Here is a 23,667-nt window from a genome sequence, read left to right as displayed (position 1 = left end):
CAGCACATCCCTGGCGCGGCTGCCATCGCTCACCCCATCGGGTGCCCTCGTGGTCGTGCTGCGGCACTGAACCCCGCTCCTCTGCCCCGGCAGCACCCGTGCAGCCTGTCGCGGCACGGCCCTGGGCTGCGGTTGTGTGGTTCTGTGGGGAGCCGGCTGGGCCCCGCCGCGTCGCCAGCCGCTGCTGCAGCCATTAGTTTTGAGCGATGTTGTTTATACAGCCTTGGCGCTGCCGGGGACGCCGGAAGGTCATGGCAGCTGTGGGGAGCCGTGTCCCTGGAGGGACAGCCTTGGGCTCACCAGGGCGGCCACCGCGGTGCTGCACCGCGTCTGCGGCAAGGAGGGGGCCAGGGAGGGGGCAGAGACGCCCCACTGCCCATGGCCTTGGGGTTACCTGGGGCCGGGGACGGCTGCGGCAGCGTGTGTCCCTGGTTGTCGGCACGGGCTGGGAGCCAGGCCGAGGGCTCAAAGGAGCCGGATCAGGCCCCCAGTCCCGGCCTGCCCAGCATGAGCTGGCACATCTTGGTGTGGGTGCTCCCACCGTGCCGGCAGGGCTTCCCCAGCCTGGCCGAGTCCCACCGTGGGCACCGTGCTGGCAGGTCGGTGGCCACGGGCCGGGAGGGCTGGTGAGGAGCATCGGGACATCTCAGCTCACGCTGGCACTGCCAGGGCTGCCCGGGCAAGGTCGTGCCCTGGCCGCGGTGCAGGAGCCAGGCCAGGTGCCGGTGGTCTTGGCTCTGCAGGGGTGGCAGACAGTGTGCCAATGCCGGCACGGGGTGTCTCAGAGAGGGGTGGGTGGGGGTGTCCTGGGGGGACCCCATGCCCGGGGCAGCGTGGGACGGGGATCCCAGTGGGGCTTGTGTGGGGCAGCGTGGGGGAGCGGTGACGTGTCTGGGGTAACTGGCCGGCCCTCTGGTCACAACACCGGGGTGCAGAGCAGGGGGGGGTCCTGCGGCACAGCACAGTGGGTGCTCGGTGCAGGCTAAGCTGTGCCGTGGGGTGCCCGGTGCGGTACGGAGTGTGCGGTGTGGGGTGCAGGGTTGGGGGGCTGCAGGGTGCGCAGGGTGGGCTGCAGGGTGCCGTGCAGGCTGCAGGGTGAGGTGCGCAGCGTGGGGGTGCGTGGTGCGGTGCGGGGGTGCAGGGTGCGGGGGTGCAGGGTGCGAAGCGTGTGCTGCACAATGTGGGGGTGCACGGCGCGCTGCGGGGTGCAGGGTGGTGGGGCGGGCGGCGGGGGGGTGGGGTGCGTGGGGTGCCCGGGGCAGTGGGGTGCAGGGTGGGGTGTGGGGATGGGGTGGGCTGGGTGGTGCGGGGGTCCCCGTGCGGGGTCCCGGCGCGGGGGGGCCGGTGCGGGGGTCCCGGTGCTGCCCCCCGGCGGTCGCGGGGAGCAGCGCAGCCCCGGCCGGAGCGGGGCGGGGGGGGTGGGAGTTTGGAGTGGGGGTGCGGGGGGTGCTGGGGGTGCAGAGTGGGGGGGAGCGGGGATGGAGTGCGTGGGGTGGGGGTTTGTGGTGCAGGGCGCACCCTGAGCAGGGGGGCTGCCCCCCTCCCTTCCCCGTGGGGCACATTCGGTCCCTGTCACTCGTAGTTGGGGTCCCCGAGGGTTGGGGGGGGGTGCGGGAGCCCCCCAGTTCTGCTGGGGCGGGGGGCAGCCAGTTGGTGCAGCCCCTGGTGCAGGACCTGTCCCAGGCTGAGCAGGGCGCTGGCGGCGGGGGGGGCACAACCGGGGGGGTGGCACAGCCAGTGAGGGGGGGACAGGGTGAGGGGGTGACGGGTGCGGGGCTGGGTGATGCGGGGGGATGCTGTGGGGGCCGGGGGACGCTGTGCAGGGCAGGGAACTTAGCGCAGCCCCCACCTCTCCCCCAGGCCGGTACCTGGCACGGGTGGGTCCAGCGTTTCGGTGCCCTGAGCCCTGCACCCCACCAGGGCATCCCCCATCCCCCCTGCGCCCTGAAACGGTCCTGTCCCCAAAGCCCGGCACCCCGTTTCCCCACGGGCAGCCCGGTGGCAGGGGATGGCCGTGGCCGGGGCTGGCTGGCGGCCACAGAGGCCGGACTGGGACCCTGGAGCGCGTGGCGTGGCGTGGCGTGGCGTGGCTGTCCCGCGGCGCCGGCGGCTGCTGCCCGCAGCCATATTTAGGCATAAAGCCGGCGCGGCGGCTGCAGCGGTGCCAAGGGCCGCAGCCCCTGAGCTCGGCGGCGGTGCCGGGGGGGGGGGGGTGGCCGGGGGGCGGGGGGGGGGGGCCGCACACCGGGGGGGTCCCCTTTGTGACCTGGGGTGGCCGAGACCACGGCCGGGCTCGGGCCCCCCCCGCGCTTTCCTGGCCCACACGTGGGGTGGGGGTCCGCGTGCCTGCAGCCCCGGGGGCACGTGGGGCAGGTGCCGTGGGACCCTGACCCCCCCGCCTGGAGGCCCCGCCAGCAGCAAGGTGAGGTGCGTGCAGCCAGCGTGGGGGGTCCCGCCACCGTCCCTGCCCAGGGGTCTGACCCCGGAGGGCAGTGGGATGGGGCAGCTGCGGGCGGGAGGACCGGGGGCACCCGGTGCCGGTGCTGGCGCGTGTCCCGGCAGCCCGAGGGGATCAGGGCGATTAGGATTTCCCGCGGGAGCCCGGGACCAGGTGGGCGAGGATGAAGCAAAGCTGCCGGCAGCGCGGGGCGGCCATGTGTTGGTGCTGCTAATCCCCCCGCAGCGGGCGGCCCAGCCGGGGACCCCGCTGCGGCCTGTGGCGTGCCGCGCCGTGCCGCGCCATACCGCGCTGTGTCGTGCCGCATGCCTCCTGCTGCGCTGGCCCCCTGCCCACAGCCCCGCGTGTGGGCAGGGATTCCCCATGCCGGGTTGGGGCCGGTGCCGGTGCTGGTGCCAGCTGGCGGCCACCATGCCGGGCTCCCTGGCACAAGCTTCCGGGCCCGCTGCTGGGGGGGGGATGCCGTGTGGGGGTGCAGCAGGGGCTGTGGCTCAGGGGATCAGTGTGGGGATGATGCAGCGCCCTGGTGTCACACACTTGTCCCCCGTCCCGTGTCCTGCTGCAGCTGTTGCAGGTGCTGGGGATGGGCTGGGGTTGCTGTGTGGTGGGGGGGCTGCAGAGACACCCCCCCATCAGCCCCCGGGGTGGATGGGGACCCCCGCAGGGCGAGGAGCGCTGGCTGCGGCTGGCCCCACGGCAGGGTGCTGGGGGGTGCAGGATGCTGCCCCATCCCTATGCAGGAGAGGTTACCCCGGGCTGCCCCCGGCCCCCCCCAGCCCAGCTGAGCTCCCAGCTGCAACAGCAGGATTAACGCTGCAGCTGTTAACAAGTTCTGAGCGGCTTAAGCCTGGCCCAGCACCCTGACTGCCCCCAGTGCTGGCCCCCCCCATGGCTTCTGCCTGTCACCCCGCATGGTCCCTGGGGCATTTTGGGGGGTGTTGGGGAAACTGGGCCCCTCCCACCCTCTCGTGCCACAGTTTCCCCCCATGATGCAGCTGCAGCAGGGGCTGGCACCCTGCTGAGTCAGCAAGTTCTTGCCCCACAGGGTGGGGGGGCAGGAAGGGGGTGCCCAGCAGGGATGGGGGGCCCGTGCCGCCGCGGTGCTGAGCCCCCTTCTGCAGGCAGCTGCTTCCTGTGCCTGGTGGACGTGGTGCCGGTGAAGAACGAGGATGGGGCTGTCATCATGTTCATCCTGAACTTCGAGGTGGTGATGGAAAAGGAGCGCCCGGGCTCGCCCGACAAGGACACCAACCACTGGGTCACCCCCGCCAACTGGTTCCCCGCAGGTAGGGCTGGTGCCGGGGCACGGGGCACAGGGCATGGCCGGGGGGGACTTGTGCTGGCACCGCCATGCCAGGTGTGGCACCAGGTCCCACTGGGGCCACGCTGACCCTGCTCCTGGAGACCCCGCGTCCCAGGTGCCGGGCCCTGCCGAAAGAGCCATGCCGCATGGCACGTGGCGAGGGCAGCGGGTGCCCCGGCTGCCGGCGGGCAGTGCCCGACCCCGGTCCTGCCCCTTCCTCTATCCAGGGCGCAGCAAGTCCTTCAGGCTGAAGCTGCCGGCGCTGCTGGCGCTGGCGGGCAGCAAGCAGTCGCTGCCGCAGGAGCCGCCTGACGCCATCGTCGTCGACTTCTCCAAGCAGAGCAGCGAGTCTGGCCCCGAGGAGGCCACCTCCTCGCTGGACCCCAGCTGCCCGGGGGGGGCCCAGCCCGAGGACCAGGCGGCGCTGATGGGGGACGGCCCCCCCGAGCCGCCCATCACCCACTCCTCGCCGCGCGCAGACCGCCTGGCCCTGCACGCCGCCTTCTCCAACTGCAGCCTGGCGCGCAGCCGCTCCCGCGAGAGCATCCACAGCGTGCGCCGCGCCTCCTCTGTCGACGACATCGAGACCATGAAGGGCGAGGGCGAGAAGCGCTGCCACAACCGCCACGCCAGCACCGGCGCCAGCATGCACCGCGGCTCCAGCACCGGTACGGCGCCGCCGGCACACCGCGAGCATTGCACGCACCAGTGCCGGCACCCGCAGCTTCTCGCCCCGGCGTGGTGTGCGGCCGTGGGGTGAAGTCATTGGGGCTGGCAGCTCGTTAGGGCCAGGGCCATCTCCTGGCGCGCAGGTCGCCGGGGCAGCTGTCAGCCGCAGCCGGAGGGAGCTGCCGGCAGTTCGGCAGCAGTGCCGGCACGGGGCCACCGCAGCACTCGTCACTGTCAGGCTCCTCATCGCTGTAATGTTCCACGCTGCCGGCGGCTCTGGCACCTAGTGGACCTCCCCCCGTCACCCGGCGCGGGGTGGGCCAGGGCAGCCCTGAGCCCCCCACTTGGCACCGAGCCCCCCGCACAGCGCCAAGCCCCCCCCGCCTGACAGGGAGCCCGTGGCCACCCTGGTGCGGCTGCTCTGTCCGGCTGCCTGGTACGCACCCCCTGCCCAGCTCCACCACACAGGGCTGGGGGGCTCAACTCCCCCCCCCAGCCCATCCCAGGCGGGGGCCTTACACCCCCAGCCCGTCGCACAGCCCCCTGCCCCTCCGGCAGCGCCCAGCCCCACCTGCCGCAGCCCCTGATCCCCTCGCAGCGCCGGAGCGGCAGCAATTGCCTTGTTAACCCCCAATCCGGCTAAGCACATTAGGGAAGGGGAAAAATAATTACATTAACGGTAAACGATAGCAAGCTGGCGGGCTGCGATCCTGCAGTGCCTGGCTAGGGGTGCTCCCTGCCCCAGGGCTGCCTGCAACCCTCGCCTGCTGTGGGCCCCCTCCCGCCCCCCCCCAGGGCTTTCCTCGGCTGCCATGGGACCCCCACCCCGGGGGACAGCGGGGCCGTGGCCCCCCCGTGGTGACGGTCCCCCTGCCCAGGGGCCATGAACAACGTCCGGAGCGCCCTGCTGAACTCCACCTCCGACTCGGACCTGATGCGCTACCGGGCCATCAGCAAGATCCCCCAGATCACCCTCAACTTCGTGGACTTCAAGGCGGACGCCTTCCTGGCTGCGCCGCCCGGCGAGAAGGAGATCATCGCCCCCACCAAGCTGAAGGACCGCACCCACAACGTCACCGAGAAAGTCACCCAGGTGAGCCCACAGGCGCCCACCATGCCGCCGGCTGACGGAGGTGGCTGGGTGGTGCCAGAGGTGGCCGAGCAGTGCTCAGGGCATGGCCAGAGCCCGGAGGATGCTCTGCATGGCAGCTGGCTGCCAGAGCTTGCAAGGAAGCGTTGGAGCTCGTGTGATGATGCTGGAGCTTGCGGGATGATGCTGGGGCTTGCAGGGTGATGCTGGAGCTCACGGGATGATGCTGGAGCTTGCGGGATGATGCTGGAGCTCGCAGGGCGATGCTGGAGCTCATGGGATGATGATGCTGGAGCTCACAGGGAGGTGCTGGAGCTCGCAGGGAGGTGCTGGAGCTCGCAGGGAGGTGCTGAGCTTGCCAGATGATGCTGGAGCTTGCAGGGCAATGCTGGAGCGTGCAGGATGTTGGAGCTTGCGGGATGATGCCAGAGCTCACTGGGAGGTACTGGAGCTCACAGGGTGATGCCGGAGTGTGCAGGACAGTGCTGGGGCTTGCAGGGAGGTGCTGTGAGGGGCTGGGGGCTGCAGGAGGCGGCTGAGGGCATGGCTGGGGGCCTGGGGTGCCCCTGCCTGGCAGGGTGCCGGAGGGACCGGCTCGAGCAGGGCACGCCAGGGCAGGTGAGGCTCGGGTTGTCGCTGGCTCTGTGGTGTGGCCGTTGTCCCCCACCCCGTGGGATCAGGAGGGATCAGGAGGGTCCCTGTCACTTTCCTCGGGGAGATTGGCCGGGGTGGTCCTGGCTGCGGCGCTCCCTGTGCCGGGGCATGGGGATGGGTGCCATGGCTGCGTGGCATGTGGCTGGGATGGACCCCATAGGGTCCCCAGGGGATTCCCAGTGGGGAGCACAGGGCAGGGACCCCCCCAGACTGTGGTGACCCTCTGCCCCGGCTCTGTCCCAGCGCAGGCGCAAGCCCCTGTGTTACGGTAGGCTGCTCCGGGCCCCCGGCTTGCTGTGCCCGGGGTGCCAGGGGGCTGGCGGTAGTGGTTAATCCTTGGCACGTTGTGTAACTGCCATCTGGCTGCAGGGAGCAGGCGGCGGCTGCTGCTTAATTACACCCTGATTCTGACTCCTGCTAATGAACTGAAGGCTGCCAGGGACCGGTAGGGTCCCAAGACCCCCATCCGTCCCTGCCAGGAGGGCTGCCACGGGGGGGTTGGGGACAAGACAGAGGGGATGGGGAGAGGGTTCTCTCCCCATCCCCTCTGCCTTGTCCCCAAGCCCCCCCGGTGCAGCCCCGCGCCATCACTTCTCCCCGGGGACCCCGGCAGCTGGCATGGGATGGAGCTGCCCGGGTGCATCTGCCTGCGCTCCCAGTCCCTGAGCAGCCCCGGCCCCCCCACCCCTGCCACGCGTCTGCTCACACACGTGAGGGGGGCCCCATGTGGGACCCCCCCGCTCCCACAGGCAGCTCCGTGCCCTGCTCCTGGGGCTCCTCTCCCGGGAGCACCGGGGTGGGCACCCAGCCCCGCTCCCTTTGCCAGGTGCCGGAGAAGCCATGGGACCCTCTGTGCAGCTGTGGACCCCTCTGTGGGGTGGGGGGCACCGGCCCCGCAGGGCTGGCCCCCCCCCAAACCTCTCTCCCCACCCTTTGCAATGTGCTGGCTGGCCTTCCCTGTTCTTCTCCAGCACGCTAACGAGCCAAGCGTCCTGATTGCCTTTGCTGTGCAATTAATTCCGATGCTGTGGCGGCTGCTGCTGTGCGGGCAGGCAGCTGCCTGCACGGCGCCTCGGTCATTCCCTGCTGCCCACAGCTGCCATCGCCACGCGGTGCCCGGTGGACGGGGGGGATGCGGCTGCCCTCGCCAGGGCTGGCCCTGCCCCATGGTGCTGGGGTGGGGGGCTCAGCCGTGCCCCGGCCGTGCCGGGTTACCGGGGGTGGGAGCACCCGTTGCCTCCCAGGGACGGGATGGGGGTCCCTGCTGAGGCACCCGCTGCCTGGCGCGTGCCTGCCGTGGCTGGACCGGGGCAGAGCCAGGGTACACTGTGTACCGGTGTACACGGTGGACTGTGTGCCGGCGTGGCACAGGGCGCGCATGGGCGTGAGCAGCCGTCGGGCGGCGTGGGGATGGCTGCTGAGCTCAGGACGCTGCGAGCGGGTTGTGGGGCAGCCCCAGCCAGGTGCGGTGAGCCACCAGGCCGGTGGTGCCGGGGGGGCCAGGGCTTCCAGGCAGCGGCACCATGAATCATCCGCAGTGACGGCAGCCAAAGGAGCCCGCGTGCCGCCCGCTCCCGCAGCTCCCGTCAAGGTCACCGCGCTCTCGGGCCTGCCGGCCCGCCAGGCTGGCGCAGTGTGGTTAGCCAGGGCCGGGATGGGGACGAGGCCTGGCGTGCCCAGGCCCGGTGGCTGGCACCGGGCAATGCAGCTGCGGAGGCACGAGGCCCCGCTGTGGTGCAGGAATGGGTGCTGCGGCATCCCGGTGGCTCATGGCAGCCCTGGGGACCCCCAGCCTGCTCCGACAGGGACCCCTGCCCACAGCAGGGCAGGGTGGAGCTGGGGCTGGGCACTGCCGGCACCACGCTGGCTGTGACTGACCCGCCGGGAGCTGGTCTCCGGCACGGTGTGGTGGTGGAGCAGGTTGCCGCTGCCCGCCGTGGTGCAGTGGGGGCTGGGGGGGGGCTGAGCTGGGCACGTCTGTGGGGAGCCCCAGCCCCGCTCAGGGCTGGTGGGTGCCCCGTGGTGCGGCTGGCTGGGAGGGGGTGTCACCGGGAGCTGCTGCGCGCCGGGGGGCTCGCCGGCTGTTGATGGTGGGTGGGCGTAAGGGCGGGGGGTGTGGGGAAGGCCCCACTTGACGAAGCAGGTCCCACTGAGCCCCGGCCCCACTGGTGCCCATTGGGCGAGGACGCTGCACCCCAGGGTCACCCCTCGGCGGGGGTGCGGGCATTGGCGCCGGGCAGGCGCAGCGGGGTCTCGCTGCCAGGGCTGGGCGGCAGCCAGGGACACCGGGAACCGGCGGTGCCATGAATCAGCCCGGGGCTGCCAGTGGCGGCCAAGGAGCCCCCTCGGCCCCATCCCCGGCCCGCGGGGGCTCGGGGGGTCCCTCGGGGGACGGGGGTCTGCAGGCAGCAGCTGCCAGGGACGGGCAGGGGGCTGGCAGCCGGGCCCCCGGGATTGGCGGCAGCCCCCGCTCCCCACCCACCCCCCGCCGTGCCTCAGTTTCCCCCCGGGGGGTGTTCCCGGTCCCTCCCCGCGGCGTGACGGGCCCGCGGGGAGTGGCGGAGGCTGGAGCCGGGGCCGGGGTGGGGGCGGGCGGCTGCCGGGCGGGGAGCGGGACCGGCGGAGGCGGGCGGCGGCGGGGGGGCGGGGGGTTGGGGGGGGGGGGGCGGCCGCCCCGCTCCATCTGCCGCCAGCTCGGGTCAGTGCCGGGCTGGGCTCGGCTGTGCCGGGATGGGGGGCGGCGGGGGGGCGGTGCGGGGCTCCCCCCGCTGAGCGCGATCATGGCCCCGGCGCGGCGCGACAGCGGCGACCGCCCCGACGGGGACCGCAAGAGCGGCCGCGTCCGCCGCGCCGTCCGCATCTCCAGCCTTGTGGCCCAGGAGGTACGGGGGCGGGGGGGGCCGGGGGGGGTCCCTGGGCGGGGGGGGGGGGTGTTCCTTCCGCCGTGCCCGCCCCGGGCAGCCCCCCGCCCCGACGGCGCCCGCAGCCCCGGAGCTCCCCCCCCCTCCCCGGCCCCCGGGCACGGCCCTGGCTTAGCGGAGGGTCGCGGCGGGGGCGGGGGGGCCGTGCCCCCCCCGCGGAGGGAACGGGCGCCCGCGGCCGGTCCCGCCGCGAGTGGACGTGGGGTTCCCGGGCCGCTCCCACGCCGGGCTGGACCCCCCCGGGGCGGCACAGCCGGGAGGGGGGGGGAGGCGGGGGGGGCACCGCTGCGGGGGGCTGAGCATCTCCCGGTGTCTGCGGCCGGTGGGGCTGGAGAGCCGGGAGCCACCACGTCTACTGGGCTCCAGCTGAACGCCGTGGGTGCCGTGAGCCGGGGCAGCGTGGGGCATCGGCCACCCACGGGCACCCTGCCACCTGCCCGGTGCCACGGCCAGGCTCGTGGCCGTGACCGTGGCCGTGGCGAGGGGAGCTGACGCACGGCTGTTTGGCGAGGTGCTGCCGGCCGGGGCGGCATCAGGAGGTTGCGATGGGTGCTGTGTCCCCAGGTGGTCCCCATGGCTGTCCCTTCAACAGTGGCTCGTGGCACGACAGTGTGGCACGGTGGTGGGGATGCGGCGGCCGGGGCGTGGGGTGGTGTGGGTCAGCACTGGGGCATCTCTGTGTCTGCGTCAGCGGGTGGGGGTCGGGTGTTGGGGCGGGCGCGCCGCCCCATGGGGACGTCACCCCGTCACGGGACTCGTCACCCCACCCTGCCACCGGCACCACAGGGTGTTGGTGCTGCCGCCGTGCTGTCGGCAGTGGGTGCCTGCATTGCCTCCCGGCCTGGGGTGGCCGCCCGTCCCCGGCGTCCATGTCTGGGGGTGCCGAGGGAGCTGCACCGCTGCCGCAGCTCAATGCTGTGAGTACCGGCCGCCGCTGCCAAAGTGGGGACAGTTGGGTGTCAGGGTGTCCCCACTGCTGCAGCGCCTGCCATGCACACTGCCGGGGCGGCCAGGCACCTCTGCGACTGGCTGTGCCGGTGCCTCACCGATGGTCCGTGCCTGCCACAGTGGAGAGCGTGTTGGGTGACACCGACACCGGCACCTGCGAGGGTGACAGGGCTGTCATGGCTGGTGTTGGGCGCCTGCACTTGTGGTGGCTGCTGCGGCTGTGGGGCACCCTTGGCACCGCCGGGCTGTGGGTGTTGGTGGCTGTCCTGCTTTGGGTGCCCCCGAGGGTGCCGAGTCCCCCGTCAGTGCTGGCGTGGGTGCTGCCGGCGCTGGGCAGTGCTGCTGTGTTTGGTACCACGGATGCTGGGGTCAGTGCACAGTGGGTGTTGGTGTTCTGGTGTTGGGTGTCCTGGAGGCTGCTGGAAACCTGCTGGTGGGGGGTGCCTGGGCAGGTGTTGGGTGTCTGCCAGTGCTGGTGTTGTGTGTCTGTGTCAGCGCTGGTGTGGCGTACCTGGGTGAGCGTTTGGTACCTGCCAGTGCTGGTGTTGGGTTCCTGTGCCGGCACTGGTGTGCCGTGCCTGGGCAGATGTTGGGTACCTGCCGGTGCCGGCATTGGGTGGCTGTGGCTGTTGGGTACCTGCAAGGTGCTGGGTGCCGGTGTTCTTGCTGGTGTGTGGGTGCTGGGTGTCTGGTTCGGGGTGTCCGTCAGTGTGGGTGTTGGAGGTCCGTGGGTTCCTGTGTGGGGTAGGGTCTGCGCTCAAGGCCGGGGCTGCTGGTGTGTCGGCACCCGCCTGGTCTCGGTGCCAGGCGGTTTCACCACAGGCGCGCGGCGTCACGGCAAGCGCTGGTGTTAGTGCAGGCCTGGCAGCGCTGTGGGCAGCAGGCTGCTGGGGCAGGGGGTGTCAGGGTACCGGCGTAGTGGGTCACGGCAGGGTGCTGGTGCACCCATGGTGCCGGATGGCAGTGGCTGGGGGCTGCTGGGGGGTGGGTGGGGGTGGCCCCTGGCCACGGGTTGGGGTATTTGTGGCAGCGAGGGGGCTGTGCCCCGTGGGCGCGGGTGTCTGGGTCACGGCAGGTGCCGCGCCGGGTGTCTCCGGGTGTGCGGGCTGGGTGTCGGGTGCCAGTGTCACAGCAGGTGTCGGCGTACGTGTCACCGTGAGCGCGAGGTGCCGCGTGCCTGCGCCGGGGCGGTGTATGTGTCACCGAGTGTCGGCACCGCCGCTATCTGTGTCACCGTGACTGATAGGTGTTGTGTCGCCGCGAGCGGTCCCGCTGCCTGCCGGCATCACTGGCGTGGCATCATGCCCTGCCGGGCCGGCGCGGCTGCCTGTGGCCGGGGGGGCCGGGATGTCACCACATGTCAGCCCTGGCACAGGCGTGAGGTCTGGGCTGAGGGTCTGCGCCAGCCGGGGGGTCGGGTGCTCCTGTGATGGGTGCGGGTCTGCGATGGTGCCGGGCACCGGGATGTGTGGCTGTGCTTGCCAGAGGTGTGCCGCTTGTGCCGGGCACATGTGTGGGGAGTCCCCAGCCCCTTGCCACACCACCCCCAAGCCCTGTGTGGCACGGGGGGCTGTCCCCACGGCTGGGTGGCATGGGGCGGGGGGGCCGTCCTCTGCAGTGGTGCAGTAGTGGGGAGTGTGCCGGGTGCTGCCCCCCCAGATACAGTGCGGGGGGGTGTCCCTGGACTGATGCAGCTGGGTGACATGTGGGGCCGGGGCAGGCTCTTGGAGCCCCACAGGGTGCCACTGTCCCCCTGCAATGCTGGGGGTCCCTGGCTGTGCCCAGGGCTGTGAGGGGTGGGGGCTGGCACCAGGAGGTGGGGGTGCCGGGGCTGTCCCCCCCGGCTGTGCAGCCCCAGGGACTGGCGGCTCTGGGGGCTGCCCCAGGGGTCTGCAGGGCCTTGGGGCTGGGATGGGGCCACATGGTGGGGGGGATGTATTTTTGGGGGGACTGATGGGCTGTATCCATGGGGTTGACGGGGCCTCTTCCCCCTCGCCCTCCAGCTGTGTGTTCTCAGCTGCCTGCAGGGCTGAGGCTTCCCCAAACTGGGGGTCACGGCGGGGGGGTGGTCCGGGTGGGATGTGGGTGCAGGGTTTGTGCAGCCCCCTGGGGTCCAGCCTGCCCCCGCCCCGTGCCCATGGGGTCTGGGTGGTCGGCGCGTGCTGGGGTTCATGGTGCCCCGGTGGCAAGGGATGCCTGGGTGTCCGGGGTCTCCCCCCATGCACGGCCGGACCCTCCTGCCTCCAGCCCCCCCAGCCTGCACCCCGCGCTCAGGGGCTTCCGCAGGCCCTGGGACCCTCTGCCACCATTTGGCCCCCCCGGGGGGGGGCCCGGCCTGCCCCCAGCTCCACACAGGGACTATGGGTGGGTGAGGGGCCGGGGGGGACACCGGGTATCCCAGACAGGAGGGATCGCACCAGGCTGAGGGTGGGCGCAGACCTGGGGGATCCGGGGCCCTTGGGGGGGGGCAGCATGCAGCCCTGCTGGGGCCCGGGGCACCTGCCCACGCTGCCCGCGCTGCCCGCGCTGCAGGCAGGGATTTGTCCCAATTTGGCGCAGCAGCTGCGTTAATTTTAGAGGCAGGAGCCGGCTGGTTGCTGGAGCCGCCCCCCCCCCCGCGCTGTTCCACCCCCCCTGCCCCCCCCCCCCCGCCCCCCCTGTCCCGGCTAAAAATGGAGCCGGGCTGGCAGAGCTGCCACTTAAAGGGGCAGCTGGGACGGGGCCACCGTGGGCTCCCGGGGCTGGGGTGCGTGGCCGGGACCCCCACGGGGTCCCCACCTGCCCTGTGGGGTGCTGGAGCTCGCGGGGGGGGGCTCTGTCCCACGGTGCCTGTGTCCCCGCCGTATCCCTGGCCTCATGTGTCTGCAGCATCCTCACCGCCTGTGCCCCCCTGGTACCCCAACCCCGTGTGTCCCCGGGGTACCCGTGACCCCGTATGACCCCGCAGCAGCGTGACCCTGTGTGCCCCTGCGGCACCTGTCACCCCCCCTGCCCGGGGGTGGCACATTTGGGACATGCAGGGGATGCTCGGGGCGCAGCCCCCCCCGGGAAGGGGTGTACAAACAGCCCCCATGCTGTTTCGGCAGGCAGCCCCCCGTGCCGGCACTGCCGAGACCACTCACCACGTGTGCCACGCGTGTGGCCTCCTCCCTCCCCGTCACGCGGCGTGTGGGGATGCGGGTGCCAGCGGGAAACCCCTGCATGTGGGTGGCAGCGGGTGAGCCAGGGCTGACGGGAACCGCGGCGCATCCCCGGCGCTGTCACCACACATCCCCGGCTCTGCCGCGGTGTCAGCGTGGCTGTTCCCACACCGCCGCGCCGCTTCCCCAGGGTCTGCCCTGGGCACGGCACGCACCCCATAAGGCCACTGAGGCCAGTGGCACCTGGTGATGGGGGGTGACGGGGGCTATGTGTCCCCCCCAGGGATGTCCCCTGCTGCCCCATGTCCCAAGGCAGGAGTGGTGGCAGCGGGGAGGGACATTTTGGCTGAGCCGGCAGGACGGGAGCAGTGTTCCCCAGCCTGTGAGGACCACGCAGGTGTACGAGTGTTTGTGGCACGCTCGCGGCATGCTCATGGTGTGCTTGTGGCGTGCACGCACACCATGACGTCCTGCTCACCGCCGTGGGGCTGGGCCGCGTGTATCCCCCAGCAAGTGGAGGTGCCAGCACCAGCACAGTGCCCGGATGGCCAAAAGGGTGCCGATGGGGTCGGGATGCGTCCCACCTCGTGCCGCGCCGGGGCAGCTGCTGCCCGCCCCGCTGCCCGTGGCCACCTGCGGCTGCACCAGGCTCCCTGCTGCGGAGGCCCCAGGCCATGCCGTGGCACCGAGCCACGCCAAGCCCTTCGGCGTGCTGCCACGTGCTGCGCCGTGCCACGCCAGGCTGCCGGGCGCCCCGAGTGTCGGAGGGGTTAAGGGGCGGGCGGGGGCCTGGCGGGGGGGGGCACAGCCCTGGCTGTGGCGGCGGGAGCGGAGCAGGCTGGGAAAAATTTCCGCCCCAATAATTTTTCTCTCAGCTGCCGGTGGTGCGTGGCTCCCGCCCGCCGCCTCCCGCCGCGCCGCCGCTCTCGCCGACGCCGTCCCGCTGAGGGGTGCCCGGCTGCCGCGCTCGGCCGGGCCGGAGGGGTGGCGGGTGCCGGCGGGGGCGGCGGGATGGGTGCAGGGTCTGTCGGTGGGGGGCCGTGTCCCCGGTGCCACCGGTGGGCAGGCGGCGGGGGGTGAGTGCCGCCGGCACACCATGGGCTTGGCCTGGCCCTGCGGGCGGCCGTGAGGATGCTGGCGTCGCTCCTGCAGCTGCTCCAGGAGTTGCCGGGCCCCCCCGCCGCCCCTCCCCGGGCCGGAGCAGGACCCATGCCCGGCATCTCCCTCTGCGGCACCTGCCTGTGCCTTGACAGTGACACCGCCCGCGCCGCGGGGCAGAGCCAGGAGGAGAAGGTACCGGTACCGCCGCTCTCCCGCTCTGCCTGGTCCCGGCACCTGCTGGCAGCCGGTGCCGTGGCCGGGCAGCCCCCCGGGGTGGGGGGTCCAGCACAGCCATGGCCGTGGGGCTGTGCCGGGGAGGGGTGGTGGGTGCTGCCACGCGGGTGGCAGGAGGGTCCGGATGCCGTACCCACCCCGGGGGTCCCATGTCCTGGCGGTGGCCACAGCTGGGCTTGGGCTCTGTCCCCCCAGGCTGCCACCGGCTCCGGGTTTGGGGTGGTTATGTAAAGCCGCCTCTCACTCTGCCCCCGGCTCGGCACGCGCCCACAGCCCCCACGGGCGGCACAGCCTGGGGAGCCCTTCCCAGCCCCCCCCGACAGCCATGCACCCCGCGGGGCTGGGGGGCTGGATGGGGCCCAGGGGTGGCTGTGCCCCCATCGCGCTCTCTTGCTCTCGTGGCGCAGCTGCCGTGGTGCGGCCGGCGGGTAGGAGCTCTGCCGCCGCCGGGCATGGGTGGCTCGGCATGTCCCGGGTGGGCGCGGGGGCCGTGGGCCCTGGCCGTGGTGGGGCAGTGGGCAGGGGCTGCGGGTCAGTCCTGGAGCATCTCACGCGCGCCTTGAGGCTGCGCAGGGTGACGGCCCCCTCGGTGGCGGTGCGGGGGCAGCGTGGGGAGGGACCCCCGCTGGGACCTCCAGGGTTGTGCTCCCAGGCTGTGCCCCCTTGGCCGGGCAGGGCTGTGCCGGGTGTCCTGCTGCGCGGTGCTCTGCGGTTGGCATCGCCCCGGCTCCCGTCCCTGCCCTCCGGTAGCTGGGGCTCCGTGTGGAGCTGCTGGAGGTGGCCGGTGGCCACCAGCCCCGGGGCTGACCGAGCCCCGCAGCTGCTCTGAGTGGGTGCCGTGGGGCCGGTGCCGTGCCCAGCCTGGCTCTGCGCTGTGGGGCTGCCCGGCCTTGGCACCTTCTCCCCACCACAGGGCCCCTCTGCCCCATGGCACCAGCTCGCCCGGTCCCTATTTATAGCCAGTGCCCTCCATCCCGCGGCCAGTACATCTAATCCCCGTGCCAGGCGGCCGGGACGGACGGGCGCAGCTGCCGGGGCACGGCCGTGCCCCCTGGACTCTCACGCTCAGGCTGTGTGTGTGAGTGTGTGCGGGCACATGTGTGTGCGTGTCTGCACACGTGTGGGTGCACACACGTGTGCGTGACAGGGTGGGGGTGAGCAGCAGCCCTGTGGGATGCGGGGGGGGGAGGGTGTCAGTGCTGGGGGCTGGGAGATGCCCGGGGACAGCCAAGGCAGCACCTGGAGGGGCTGAGCCCCCCCATATGTAAACACCCTGCAGCTGCCTTTGCATGCCAGCCCTCATTTCCATGGGTGCTGCCGGGGGGGGATGTCACTTTCAGCAGGCAGAGTCGAGCTTGCTGCACCCCGCTGCGCCCCACTGTGCCCGCTGCTGGGGTCCCACTCCCTGAGCAGAGCAGGGACCCGGCTGGGAGCAGACCCCGGCCCCACACAAACCCAGCCCCACGGTGCGTGGGGGCGGCGGGGGCTCCGTGGCACTTGTGCCCGGCTGGCCTGGCACAGGGACAGGCCGGGGGGCCCGTGCCAGCCCCCAGCTGCGTCCCCATGTGCCTCCGGGGCTGCCGGCCCTGGTTTGGCAGCAGCTGCGCCGGGGTCCCGCTGGGGCAGAACTCAGCACTGCCGGGGAGCCGGGGCAGAGCTCTGGGGTGGCTGCTGCCGCTTTGGGGGCAGCACGGGCCGGGGGGGATGCGGGGAAGCGCCTTGGCCGAGGGCAGCGGTGTGTCTGTGCTGGGGGGGTGCGAGTGTTCGCAGTGGGAACTGCACCCCGGTGGCGTCTGTGGGGCAGGAGGGGGCTCGTGGGGCAGCTCTGCCGTGTGGGGCAGCTTCTTCCCAGCCGTGCCCGCCAGCCGTCCCCCCCACACCCCTCATCGCCAGCTCCAGGGTCCCACCATGCCCCAGAGCATCCTCGGGCAGACGAGACCCGCCGGAGCAGCCCCCAGCCCAGGGATGCCCTGCCTGCGGCTGGCGGGGACAGCCCCTGCTTGGGGACGGGGGGCTGGGGGGCTCAGCCCCATGGGGCGGCGGAGGGGGTGCAGGAGCTGACCCCCCGCCCGCCCGCCCAGGTGCTGTCGCTGGGCGCCGACGTCCTCCCGGAGTACAAGCTGCAGGCGCCGCGCATCCACAAATGGACCATCCTGCACTACAGCCCCTTCAAGGCGGTGTGGGACTGGCTCATCCTGCTGCTGGTCATCTACACGGCCATTTTCACCCCTTACTCGGCCGCCTTCCTGCTCAACGACCAAGAGGAGGCCCAGCGCCACAACTGTGGCTACTCCTGCAGCCCCCTCAACGTGGTCGACCTCATCGTGGACATCATGTTCATCATCGACATCCTCATCAACTTCCGCACCACCTACGTCAACTCCAACGAGGAGGTGGTCAGCCACCCCGCCAAGATCGCCATCCACTACTTCAAGGGCTGGTTCCTCATCGACATGGTCGCCGCCATCCCCTTTGACCTGCTCATCTTCGGCTCCGGCTCTGAGGAGGTACCTGCCGCCCCGCTGGGGTGCCGCGGTGCCGTGCTGGGTGATATTTCAGTGCCAGGTCCTCCCGCAGGGTGATGCCCGGGGGTCCCACACGTGCCCCAGGGCTGGGTGCCCACGGTACTGTGGTGGGTCTTTGCTCCGGGGGCAGCACTGGGGGCACCTGAGCCTGAAGCGGGGCGAGGGGCTGGGGCGTGCATGGGGTCCTGGGGCAGGATGGGCCCTGCTACCCTGCTCCGGTGGGGCTGGGGGTGCCCAAACCGGGGGCCAGTGCGGCAGCGGAGGGGAGCACTGGGAGGGCTGGGCTTGGCTGCTGCCCACTCTGCCTGGTCCTGCGCTTTTGGGGGGGGTCTCTGCCGGGGGGTTGGGCAGGGCCGCCCTTGCCTGCGGGGAGACCGGGGTTCCCCAGCCCTCAGTGACCCCCGCCCGGCCCCCTCCCCTGCAGACCACCACCCTGATTGGGCTGCTGAAGACGGCACGGCTGCTGCGCCTGGTGCGGGTGGCCCGCAAGCTGGACCGCTACTCAGAGTATGGGGCAGCCGTGCTCTTCCTCCTGATGTGCACCTTCGCCCTCATCGCCCACTGGCTGGCCTGCATCTGGTACGCCATCGGCAACGTGGAGGGGCAGCGCATCGGCTGGCTCCACTCCCTGGGCGACCAGATCGGCAAGCCCCTCAACGCCAGCAACCCCCTCTACGGCCCCACCATCAAGGACAAGTACGTCACCGCACTCTACTTCACCTTCAGCAGCCTGACCAGCGTTGGCTTCGGCAACGTCTCCCCCAACACCAACTCCGAGAAGATCTTCTCCATCTGCGTCATGCTCATCGGCTGTGAGTGCCCCCGGCGTGTGCCCGACGCGGGGGCTCGCTGGGGGATGTGTGTGGGGGGTCCCGCTCGGCCCCCCGCCGGTGCGGAGGGCGCCCGCATGGGTCTGCGTGCGAGCCTGGGCGTGGGCGTGAGTGTGTGTGTGTGTGTGCGTGCACAGGTCTGCATGTGAGCATATGTGTGCGAGTGTGCACGTGTGTGTGAGCATGCATGTGTGTGGGCATGCATGTGTCTGTGAGCATATTTGTGTGTGCACATGCATGTGTGCAGGCATACACGTATGTGTGAGCATGCATGTGCACGTGTGGGCATGTGTGCATGTCTGTGGGTGTATGTGTGTGTGTGAGCATGCGTGTATGTGTGTGGGCATGCATGTGTCTGTGTGAGCATACGTGTATGTGTGAGCAACCGTGGGAGTGTGCATGTGTGTGAGAGCATGCATGTGTGCAAGTGTGCATATGTGTAGGGGTGTGTGTGAACATGCATGTGCATGTATGGACATGTGTGCATGTGTGTGGGTGTACATGTGTGTGTGAGCATGCGTGTGTGTGTGGGCATGCATCTGTGTGAGCATACATGTGTGAGCAACCATGTGTAAGTGCATGTGTGTGTGTGTGAGCATGCATGTGTGTGGAGGAGTATGCATGCAAGTGTCAGCATGTATGTGTGAGCATGCATGTGTGTGGAGGAGTATGCATGTGAGTGTCAGCATGTATGTGTGAGCATGCATGTGTGTGAGAATGTGCGTGTGTGTGTGTGAGCATGCATGAGTGGGCATGTGTGCCCGTGAAGCACGTGTGTGAGCATGCACGTGTGTGTGGGCATGTATGTGTGTGATAGAACATGCACATGCATGTGGGTGTGAGCATGTATGGGTGTAAGCATGCATGTGTGTGAGCACACACCGCTGTGCTTGTGCGCGTGTGAGCGTGCGACGAGCTGGAGCACGCCCATGAGGCAGCTCTGGATGCGCATGGGCCAGTCACGCATGGCTCCACGAGCTCGCTGTGCTCCCGCGGGCCCGTGTGTGTGCGCGCGATGGTGAGTGTGGGCGCAGAAGCCCCATTTCTGGGGGGAGCCCAGCGGGACCCCTCCGTGCCTGCCAGGCTGGAGGAGGGGGTACGACGGATGCACGGCGGGGCTGGGGGTGTGCTCACACACGCGTGCAGGGCTACCCACGGCAGGGGGGGTGGTCGTGCCAGCGGAGGTTGGTGCCCCGCACCCTCAGCCCCTGTGGTGGGGGAGGTCCGGGGGGAGCGGTGCCAGGGGCCCCCCCCTCACCCCGCTCGCCCCGCTGCAGCCCTGATGTACGCCAGCATCTTCGGGAACGTGTCGGCCATCATCCAGCGCCTGTACTCGGGCACCGCGCGCTACCACACCCAGATGCTGCGTGTCCGCGAGTTCATCCGCTTCCACCAGATCCCCAACCCGCTGCGCCAGCGCCTGGAGGAATACTTCCAGCACGCCTGGTCCTACACCAACGGCATCGACATGAACGCGGTGAGCAGCCAGCTGGCAGCACGGCCCCCTCTGCGGTCCCCCCAGTTCCCCCAGTGCCGTGACACCCCCCCCCGCCGTGTCCCGCAGGTGCTGAAGGGCTTCCCCGAGTGCCTGCAGGCAGACATCTGCCTGCACCTCAACCGCAGCCTGCTGCAGAACTGCAAGCCCTTCAAGGGGGCCACCAAGGGCTGCCTGCGCGCCCTGGCCATGAAGTTCAAGACCACGCACGCTCCCCCCGGGGACACGCTGGTGCACGCTGGGGATGTCCTCACCGCCCTCTACTTCATCTCCCGCGGCTCCATCGAGATCCTGCGCGGGGACGTGGTGGTGGCCATCCTGGGTGAGCTCCCCAGGGACCCAGCGCCGGGGCTGGGGGCGATGGGACCCCTCCAGCCTTGGGCGCAGCGGGCAGCCGGGGCCCTGCCGCCGTGCCCCATGGGCTGACACCTCCTTCTCACGCTTCTGCCCCCCCCCACCAGGGAAGAACGACATCTTTGGGGAGCCGCTGAACCTGTACGCGCGGCCGGGGAAGTCCAATGCGGACGTGCGGGCGCTGACCTACTGTGACTTGCACAAGATCCACCGCGAGGACCTGCTGGAGGTGCTGGACATGTACCCCGAGTTCTCCGACCACTTCTGGTCCAGCCTGGAGATCACCTTCAACCTGCGCGATGTGAGGGGCTGCGGTGGGGGGCATGGGCTGGGGCGGGGGGAGCCTGGACTGCGGGGAAACACCCGTTCTGCTGAGCCTGGGGAGGGTCCCGAGCAAGCTAGGGGGGCTGGGCACAGGGGATACTCAGGGACGAGGGACAGTCACCATGGGATGCCCCCCAGCATCGTCTGGCTGGGTGGGAGGGCACTGCACCAAAAGCCCCCCAACATCGCCCTGACACTGGCACCACATGCTGCCCATGCAGCTCCCTGCTGCCCCCAGTCCCTGCCAGCTTGGAGTGCGGGATCTGGTAGCCCCCCCAGTCTCATCCCCCCTCTCCCCGCAGACCAACATGATCCCCGGCTCCCCGGGCAGCGACGAACTGGACAGAGGCTTCAACCGCCTGCGCAAGCGCAAGCTCTCCTTCCGCCGGCGCACGGAGAAAGGTGAGGTCGGGGGTCTGGGGCTGTGGGGGGTCCAGGCCCCAAGGGGCCGTGGTGACCCAGGACCTGTCCCCCCGCAGATGCTGCCAACGCCGGGGAGCTGCGGAGCGGGCAGAAGGCGCTGCGGCCGGGCAGGAGCTGCCAGGCACCCGGGGCACCGCGCGGGCCGGCCGAGTGGGAGCCCTGCCATTCCAGCTCCCCCTCCAGCTCCCCCTCCAGCGATGAGGATGAGCCCCCCGCGCCCGGACCGGGGGCCACCGCGCTCTCCCCCTTCCGCAGCGCCCGCCTGGGCAGTGAGGCGCCTGCACCTGCCGAGGCCGAGGAGCGCAAGGGTGGCGACATGTGCAACCCCCTCTCAGGTGGGGATGGGGATGAAGGGGCTCGGGATGGGGTGGCAGGGTCCCCCATTCCTCTCCTCCCTGGTCAGGGTTCTGCAGAACCCCCCCAGCAGCTCCTGAACCCCCATCCCCATTGCTCCACCTGCCCCCCAGATCCCTATCCCGTGTTCTGCACCGTCCCCTGCAGCCTCTGCCCCTGCACCCTCTCTGCTTTTGCATCCCCATGCCGTTTGGGGGGAGCCTCCATGCCTGCTGGGGTGCATCCCTGCTCCGTGCCTGCTGGGATGCATTCCCTTTGCATCCCTGTTCCGTGCCTGCTGGGATGCATTCCCTTTGCATCCCTGCTCCATGCCTGCTGGGATGCATTCCCTTTGCATCCCTGTTCCGTGCCTGCTGGGATGCATCCCTGCTCCATGCCTGCTGGGGTGCATTCCCTTTGCATCCCTGCTCCATGCCTGCTGGGACACCCTAAGGACACTGATGTTTTCCCTCCTTGCCTTTACAGGAGCCTTCTCGGGGGTCTCCAACATCTTCAGTTTCTGGGGGGAGAGCCGGGGGCGGCAGTACCAGGAGCTGCCTCGCTGCACCATCCCGGCTCACGCCGCCCTCAGTATCCCACTGCCGTCCATGAGCCGCCGCCAGCGCTCCGAGGTGGAGACGCGCCTTGACCTGCTCCAGAAGCAGCTTAACAGGTACCTGGGGAGGGCAGGGGGGGCTTAGCAGGGGCAGCACGACCCCATGGGAGCCCCCCAATCGCCCCCAACGGGCGAATGGGGGGCTCCCATGGGGTCGTGCTGCCCTGCAGCGTGCAGTGCCCTGCACACACCCCGACGCGTGTCTGTCAGCAGGCTGGAGACCCGCATGGCTGCGGACATCAGCTCCATCATGCAGCTGCTGCAGCGTCAGGCCGCGCTGGTGCCGCCCGCCTACAGCACGGTCTCGTCCCCCCACCAGCCCCCCGGCCCCCCGTGTCCCCTGCAACCTGTCCTCCCCATCACCCCCATTCAGCCGCTCTCTCAGGTGAGCCCAGCCTGCTCCCCAGACCCCCAAGTTTGGGGCAGTCCCTCTCCCATGCCCCATTGCCCTGTCTTCCAGCCCCACTGTGGGTTGGGGTCACTCCTGAGCCCCCCCAGGTTTGGGGGTAGCCCAGCTCCCCATCCTCCAGCCCCACTGCAGGCTGGGGTCGCTCCTGAGCCTCCAGACTTGGGGCAGACCCCTCCTGTGCCCCATCACCCCATTCTCCAGCCCCAGTGAGGGTTGGGGTCAGTCCTGAGCCCCCCAAGCTTGGGGCAGCCCCCCTCCTGTGCCACCCAGTGCAGCCCGGAGCCAGGTGGGTGGCACACTGAGCCCCTTGTCCCATCCCCGGCTGCCCCTGGCGTGGCGGTGATGCTGGCTGCCCTTCTTCCCGCAGGTTCCCAGCTATCCGGTGCCGCTGGAGCTGCCACATGCCCCGGACCCCCGCAATGAGCCGCCCCCGCCGCCAGACGTGGTGCTGCTGGTGGAGCCGGCGGCCGCCCCGCCGCGACGCCTCTCCCTGCCCGGACAGCTGGCCGGCGCGCCGGACACACAGACCCTCCATAGACACTGCTCTGACCCCGGGAGTTAATGGGCAGGGCAGGGACGGGGCCGGGACCCCCTGGCGTGATGGGACGTGGGACCCCCGTCCCCAGGACGCTGGCTGGGCCGGTGGGCTCCAGGCCGCCGTCCCCCATGGACAATCCCTCCCGCCGCCGGCAGCTTGCGGGGGGGGAGCGGCAGGAGCCCCTTGGCACCCCCACGTTAGCTGGCCTAACCCGGGGGGCCAGGCCCCCCGCCCTGCCACCGTGCTGGCGCTTCCAGGGCTCGGCTGGCAGGACTGTCAAACGTGTGCTGCTTTTCGCCTCCCCTTCCTCCTCCTCATCCTCTTCCTCCTTGTAGTGCTGCAGCCCCTTCCCCAGCCAGACCCCTGGCCGGCCGGGGCCATGCTGCCCCACGGCCAGAGCCCCCCCTCTCCAGGGACGCCGGGGCTGGCAGCGTGGCGGGGGGAGCGTGGTGGGGGCTGCGCAGGGGTGTGCATGCGTGTGTGTGCGTGTCACGTGTGTCTCCATGTGCTGCGGGTCTGCCTGCCTGCACTCGCCCTGTCCGTGCGTGTGTGTGTGCGTGTGTGTGCACACGCACGTGTGTGTGTGTGTGTGTACTCGTGTCCGGCGCCCCGGGACGCTGTGTGTGTCCTGGGGGGGCTCCTGCTGAGCCAGGACCCCCAGGCTGCTCTCTCGGGACAGACAGGCTATGCCCATGTGTGCCTGTGTATGTATGTTCACCCCAGCCATGGTTCCCGCCCGCCGTGGCACATGTGTGTGTGCATGTGCACACCCGTGTGCGCTGAGCCGCAGCGCGGGGCGGAGTGCGTGGTGGGTGCCCGCCCAAGCTGTGTCCCTGTCCTTGTCCCGGTTGTGGGTGGCCCTGCCGGCGGCGATGTCGGTGTGCCCGTGGGGCAGCACTGTGTGTCCGGGGGGTGCCCCCCTTGCCAGCCACTGGTGCCCCCCAGTTCCCCCAGATCCCCCCAGCCTGGGGGCCCCCTCGGCCGCTCTCCCCACATAGCTGGTGGCACGGGGCAGGGGGGTACAGCCCCCCAGCAACATCCCAGCCCCCGGTGCCACCCCACGCACAGGGAGGGGGATGCCCCGGTGGGGAGGGGGCACGGGTAGGGCTGGGGGCCGTGGGGCTCCTGCCCACCCAACCGCTCGCCCGCCAGCTCCTGGTAGCGTGTGCCGTGTTCGTGCCGTCATCCCGTAGCTGGGCACCGCGTGTGCCCGACCTGCCGTTTAACACAGCCCTGCATGTCGCCTTCTGCGGTAGGTGCCCCCCGCCTGCCCCCTCCCCAATAAACCGGACAGACACCCCG

At 71.0% G+C, this 23,667-nt stretch overlaps 1 protein-coding gene across 3 annotated transcripts in view; it reads left to right on the top strand.

Annotated features, from left to right (window-relative positions):
• Positions 1 to 23,667, top strand: part of KCNH2 (potassium voltage-gated channel subfamily H member 2) — a 27,895-nt gene extending 4,228 nt beyond the window's left edge. Inside the window, exons 3-16 of one of the 3 annotated variants that reach the window (XM_069778483.1) lie at positions 3,580 to 3,744; positions 3,989 to 4,429; positions 5,309 to 5,523; positions 16,600 to 17,025; positions 17,468 to 17,622; positions 17,770 to 17,855; positions 19,151 to 19,350; positions 19,438 to 19,690; positions 19,830 to 20,023; positions 20,349 to 20,448; positions 20,526 to 20,804; positions 21,289 to 21,475; positions 21,632 to 21,803; positions 22,195 to 23,667. In XM_069778483.1, coding sequence (XP_069634584.1) covers positions 3,580 to 3,744; positions 3,989 to 4,429; positions 5,309 to 5,523; positions 16,600 to 17,025; positions 17,468 to 17,622; positions 17,770 to 17,855; positions 19,151 to 19,350; positions 19,438 to 19,690; positions 19,830 to 20,023; positions 20,349 to 20,448; positions 20,526 to 20,804; positions 21,289 to 21,475; positions 21,632 to 21,803; positions 22,195 to 22,389 — 3,068 coding nt within the window. In that variant the 3' untranslated portion in view covers positions 22,390 to 23,667. Of the gene's footprint in view, positions 1 to 2,328; positions 2,423 to 3,579; positions 3,745 to 3,988; positions 4,430 to 5,308; positions 5,524 to 16,599; positions 17,026 to 17,467; positions 17,856 to 19,150; positions 19,351 to 19,437; positions 19,691 to 19,829; positions 20,024 to 20,348; positions 20,449 to 20,525; positions 20,805 to 21,288; positions 21,476 to 21,631; positions 21,804 to 22,194 lie in introns of those variants that run through there. The other 2 variants (XM_069778484.1, XM_069778482.1) reach the window with 2 other exon arrangements.

This window comes from Haliaeetus albicilla, chromosome 2 (assembly GCF_947461875.1).
Source record: "Haliaeetus albicilla chromosome 2, bHalAlb1.1, whole genome shotgun sequence".
NCBI lineage: Eukaryota > Metazoa > Chordata > Aves > Accipitriformes > Accipitridae > Haliaeetus > Haliaeetus albicilla.
Note: the sequence above shows the minus strand (reverse complement) of the source record. Positions and strands in the feature narration are given on the sequence as shown.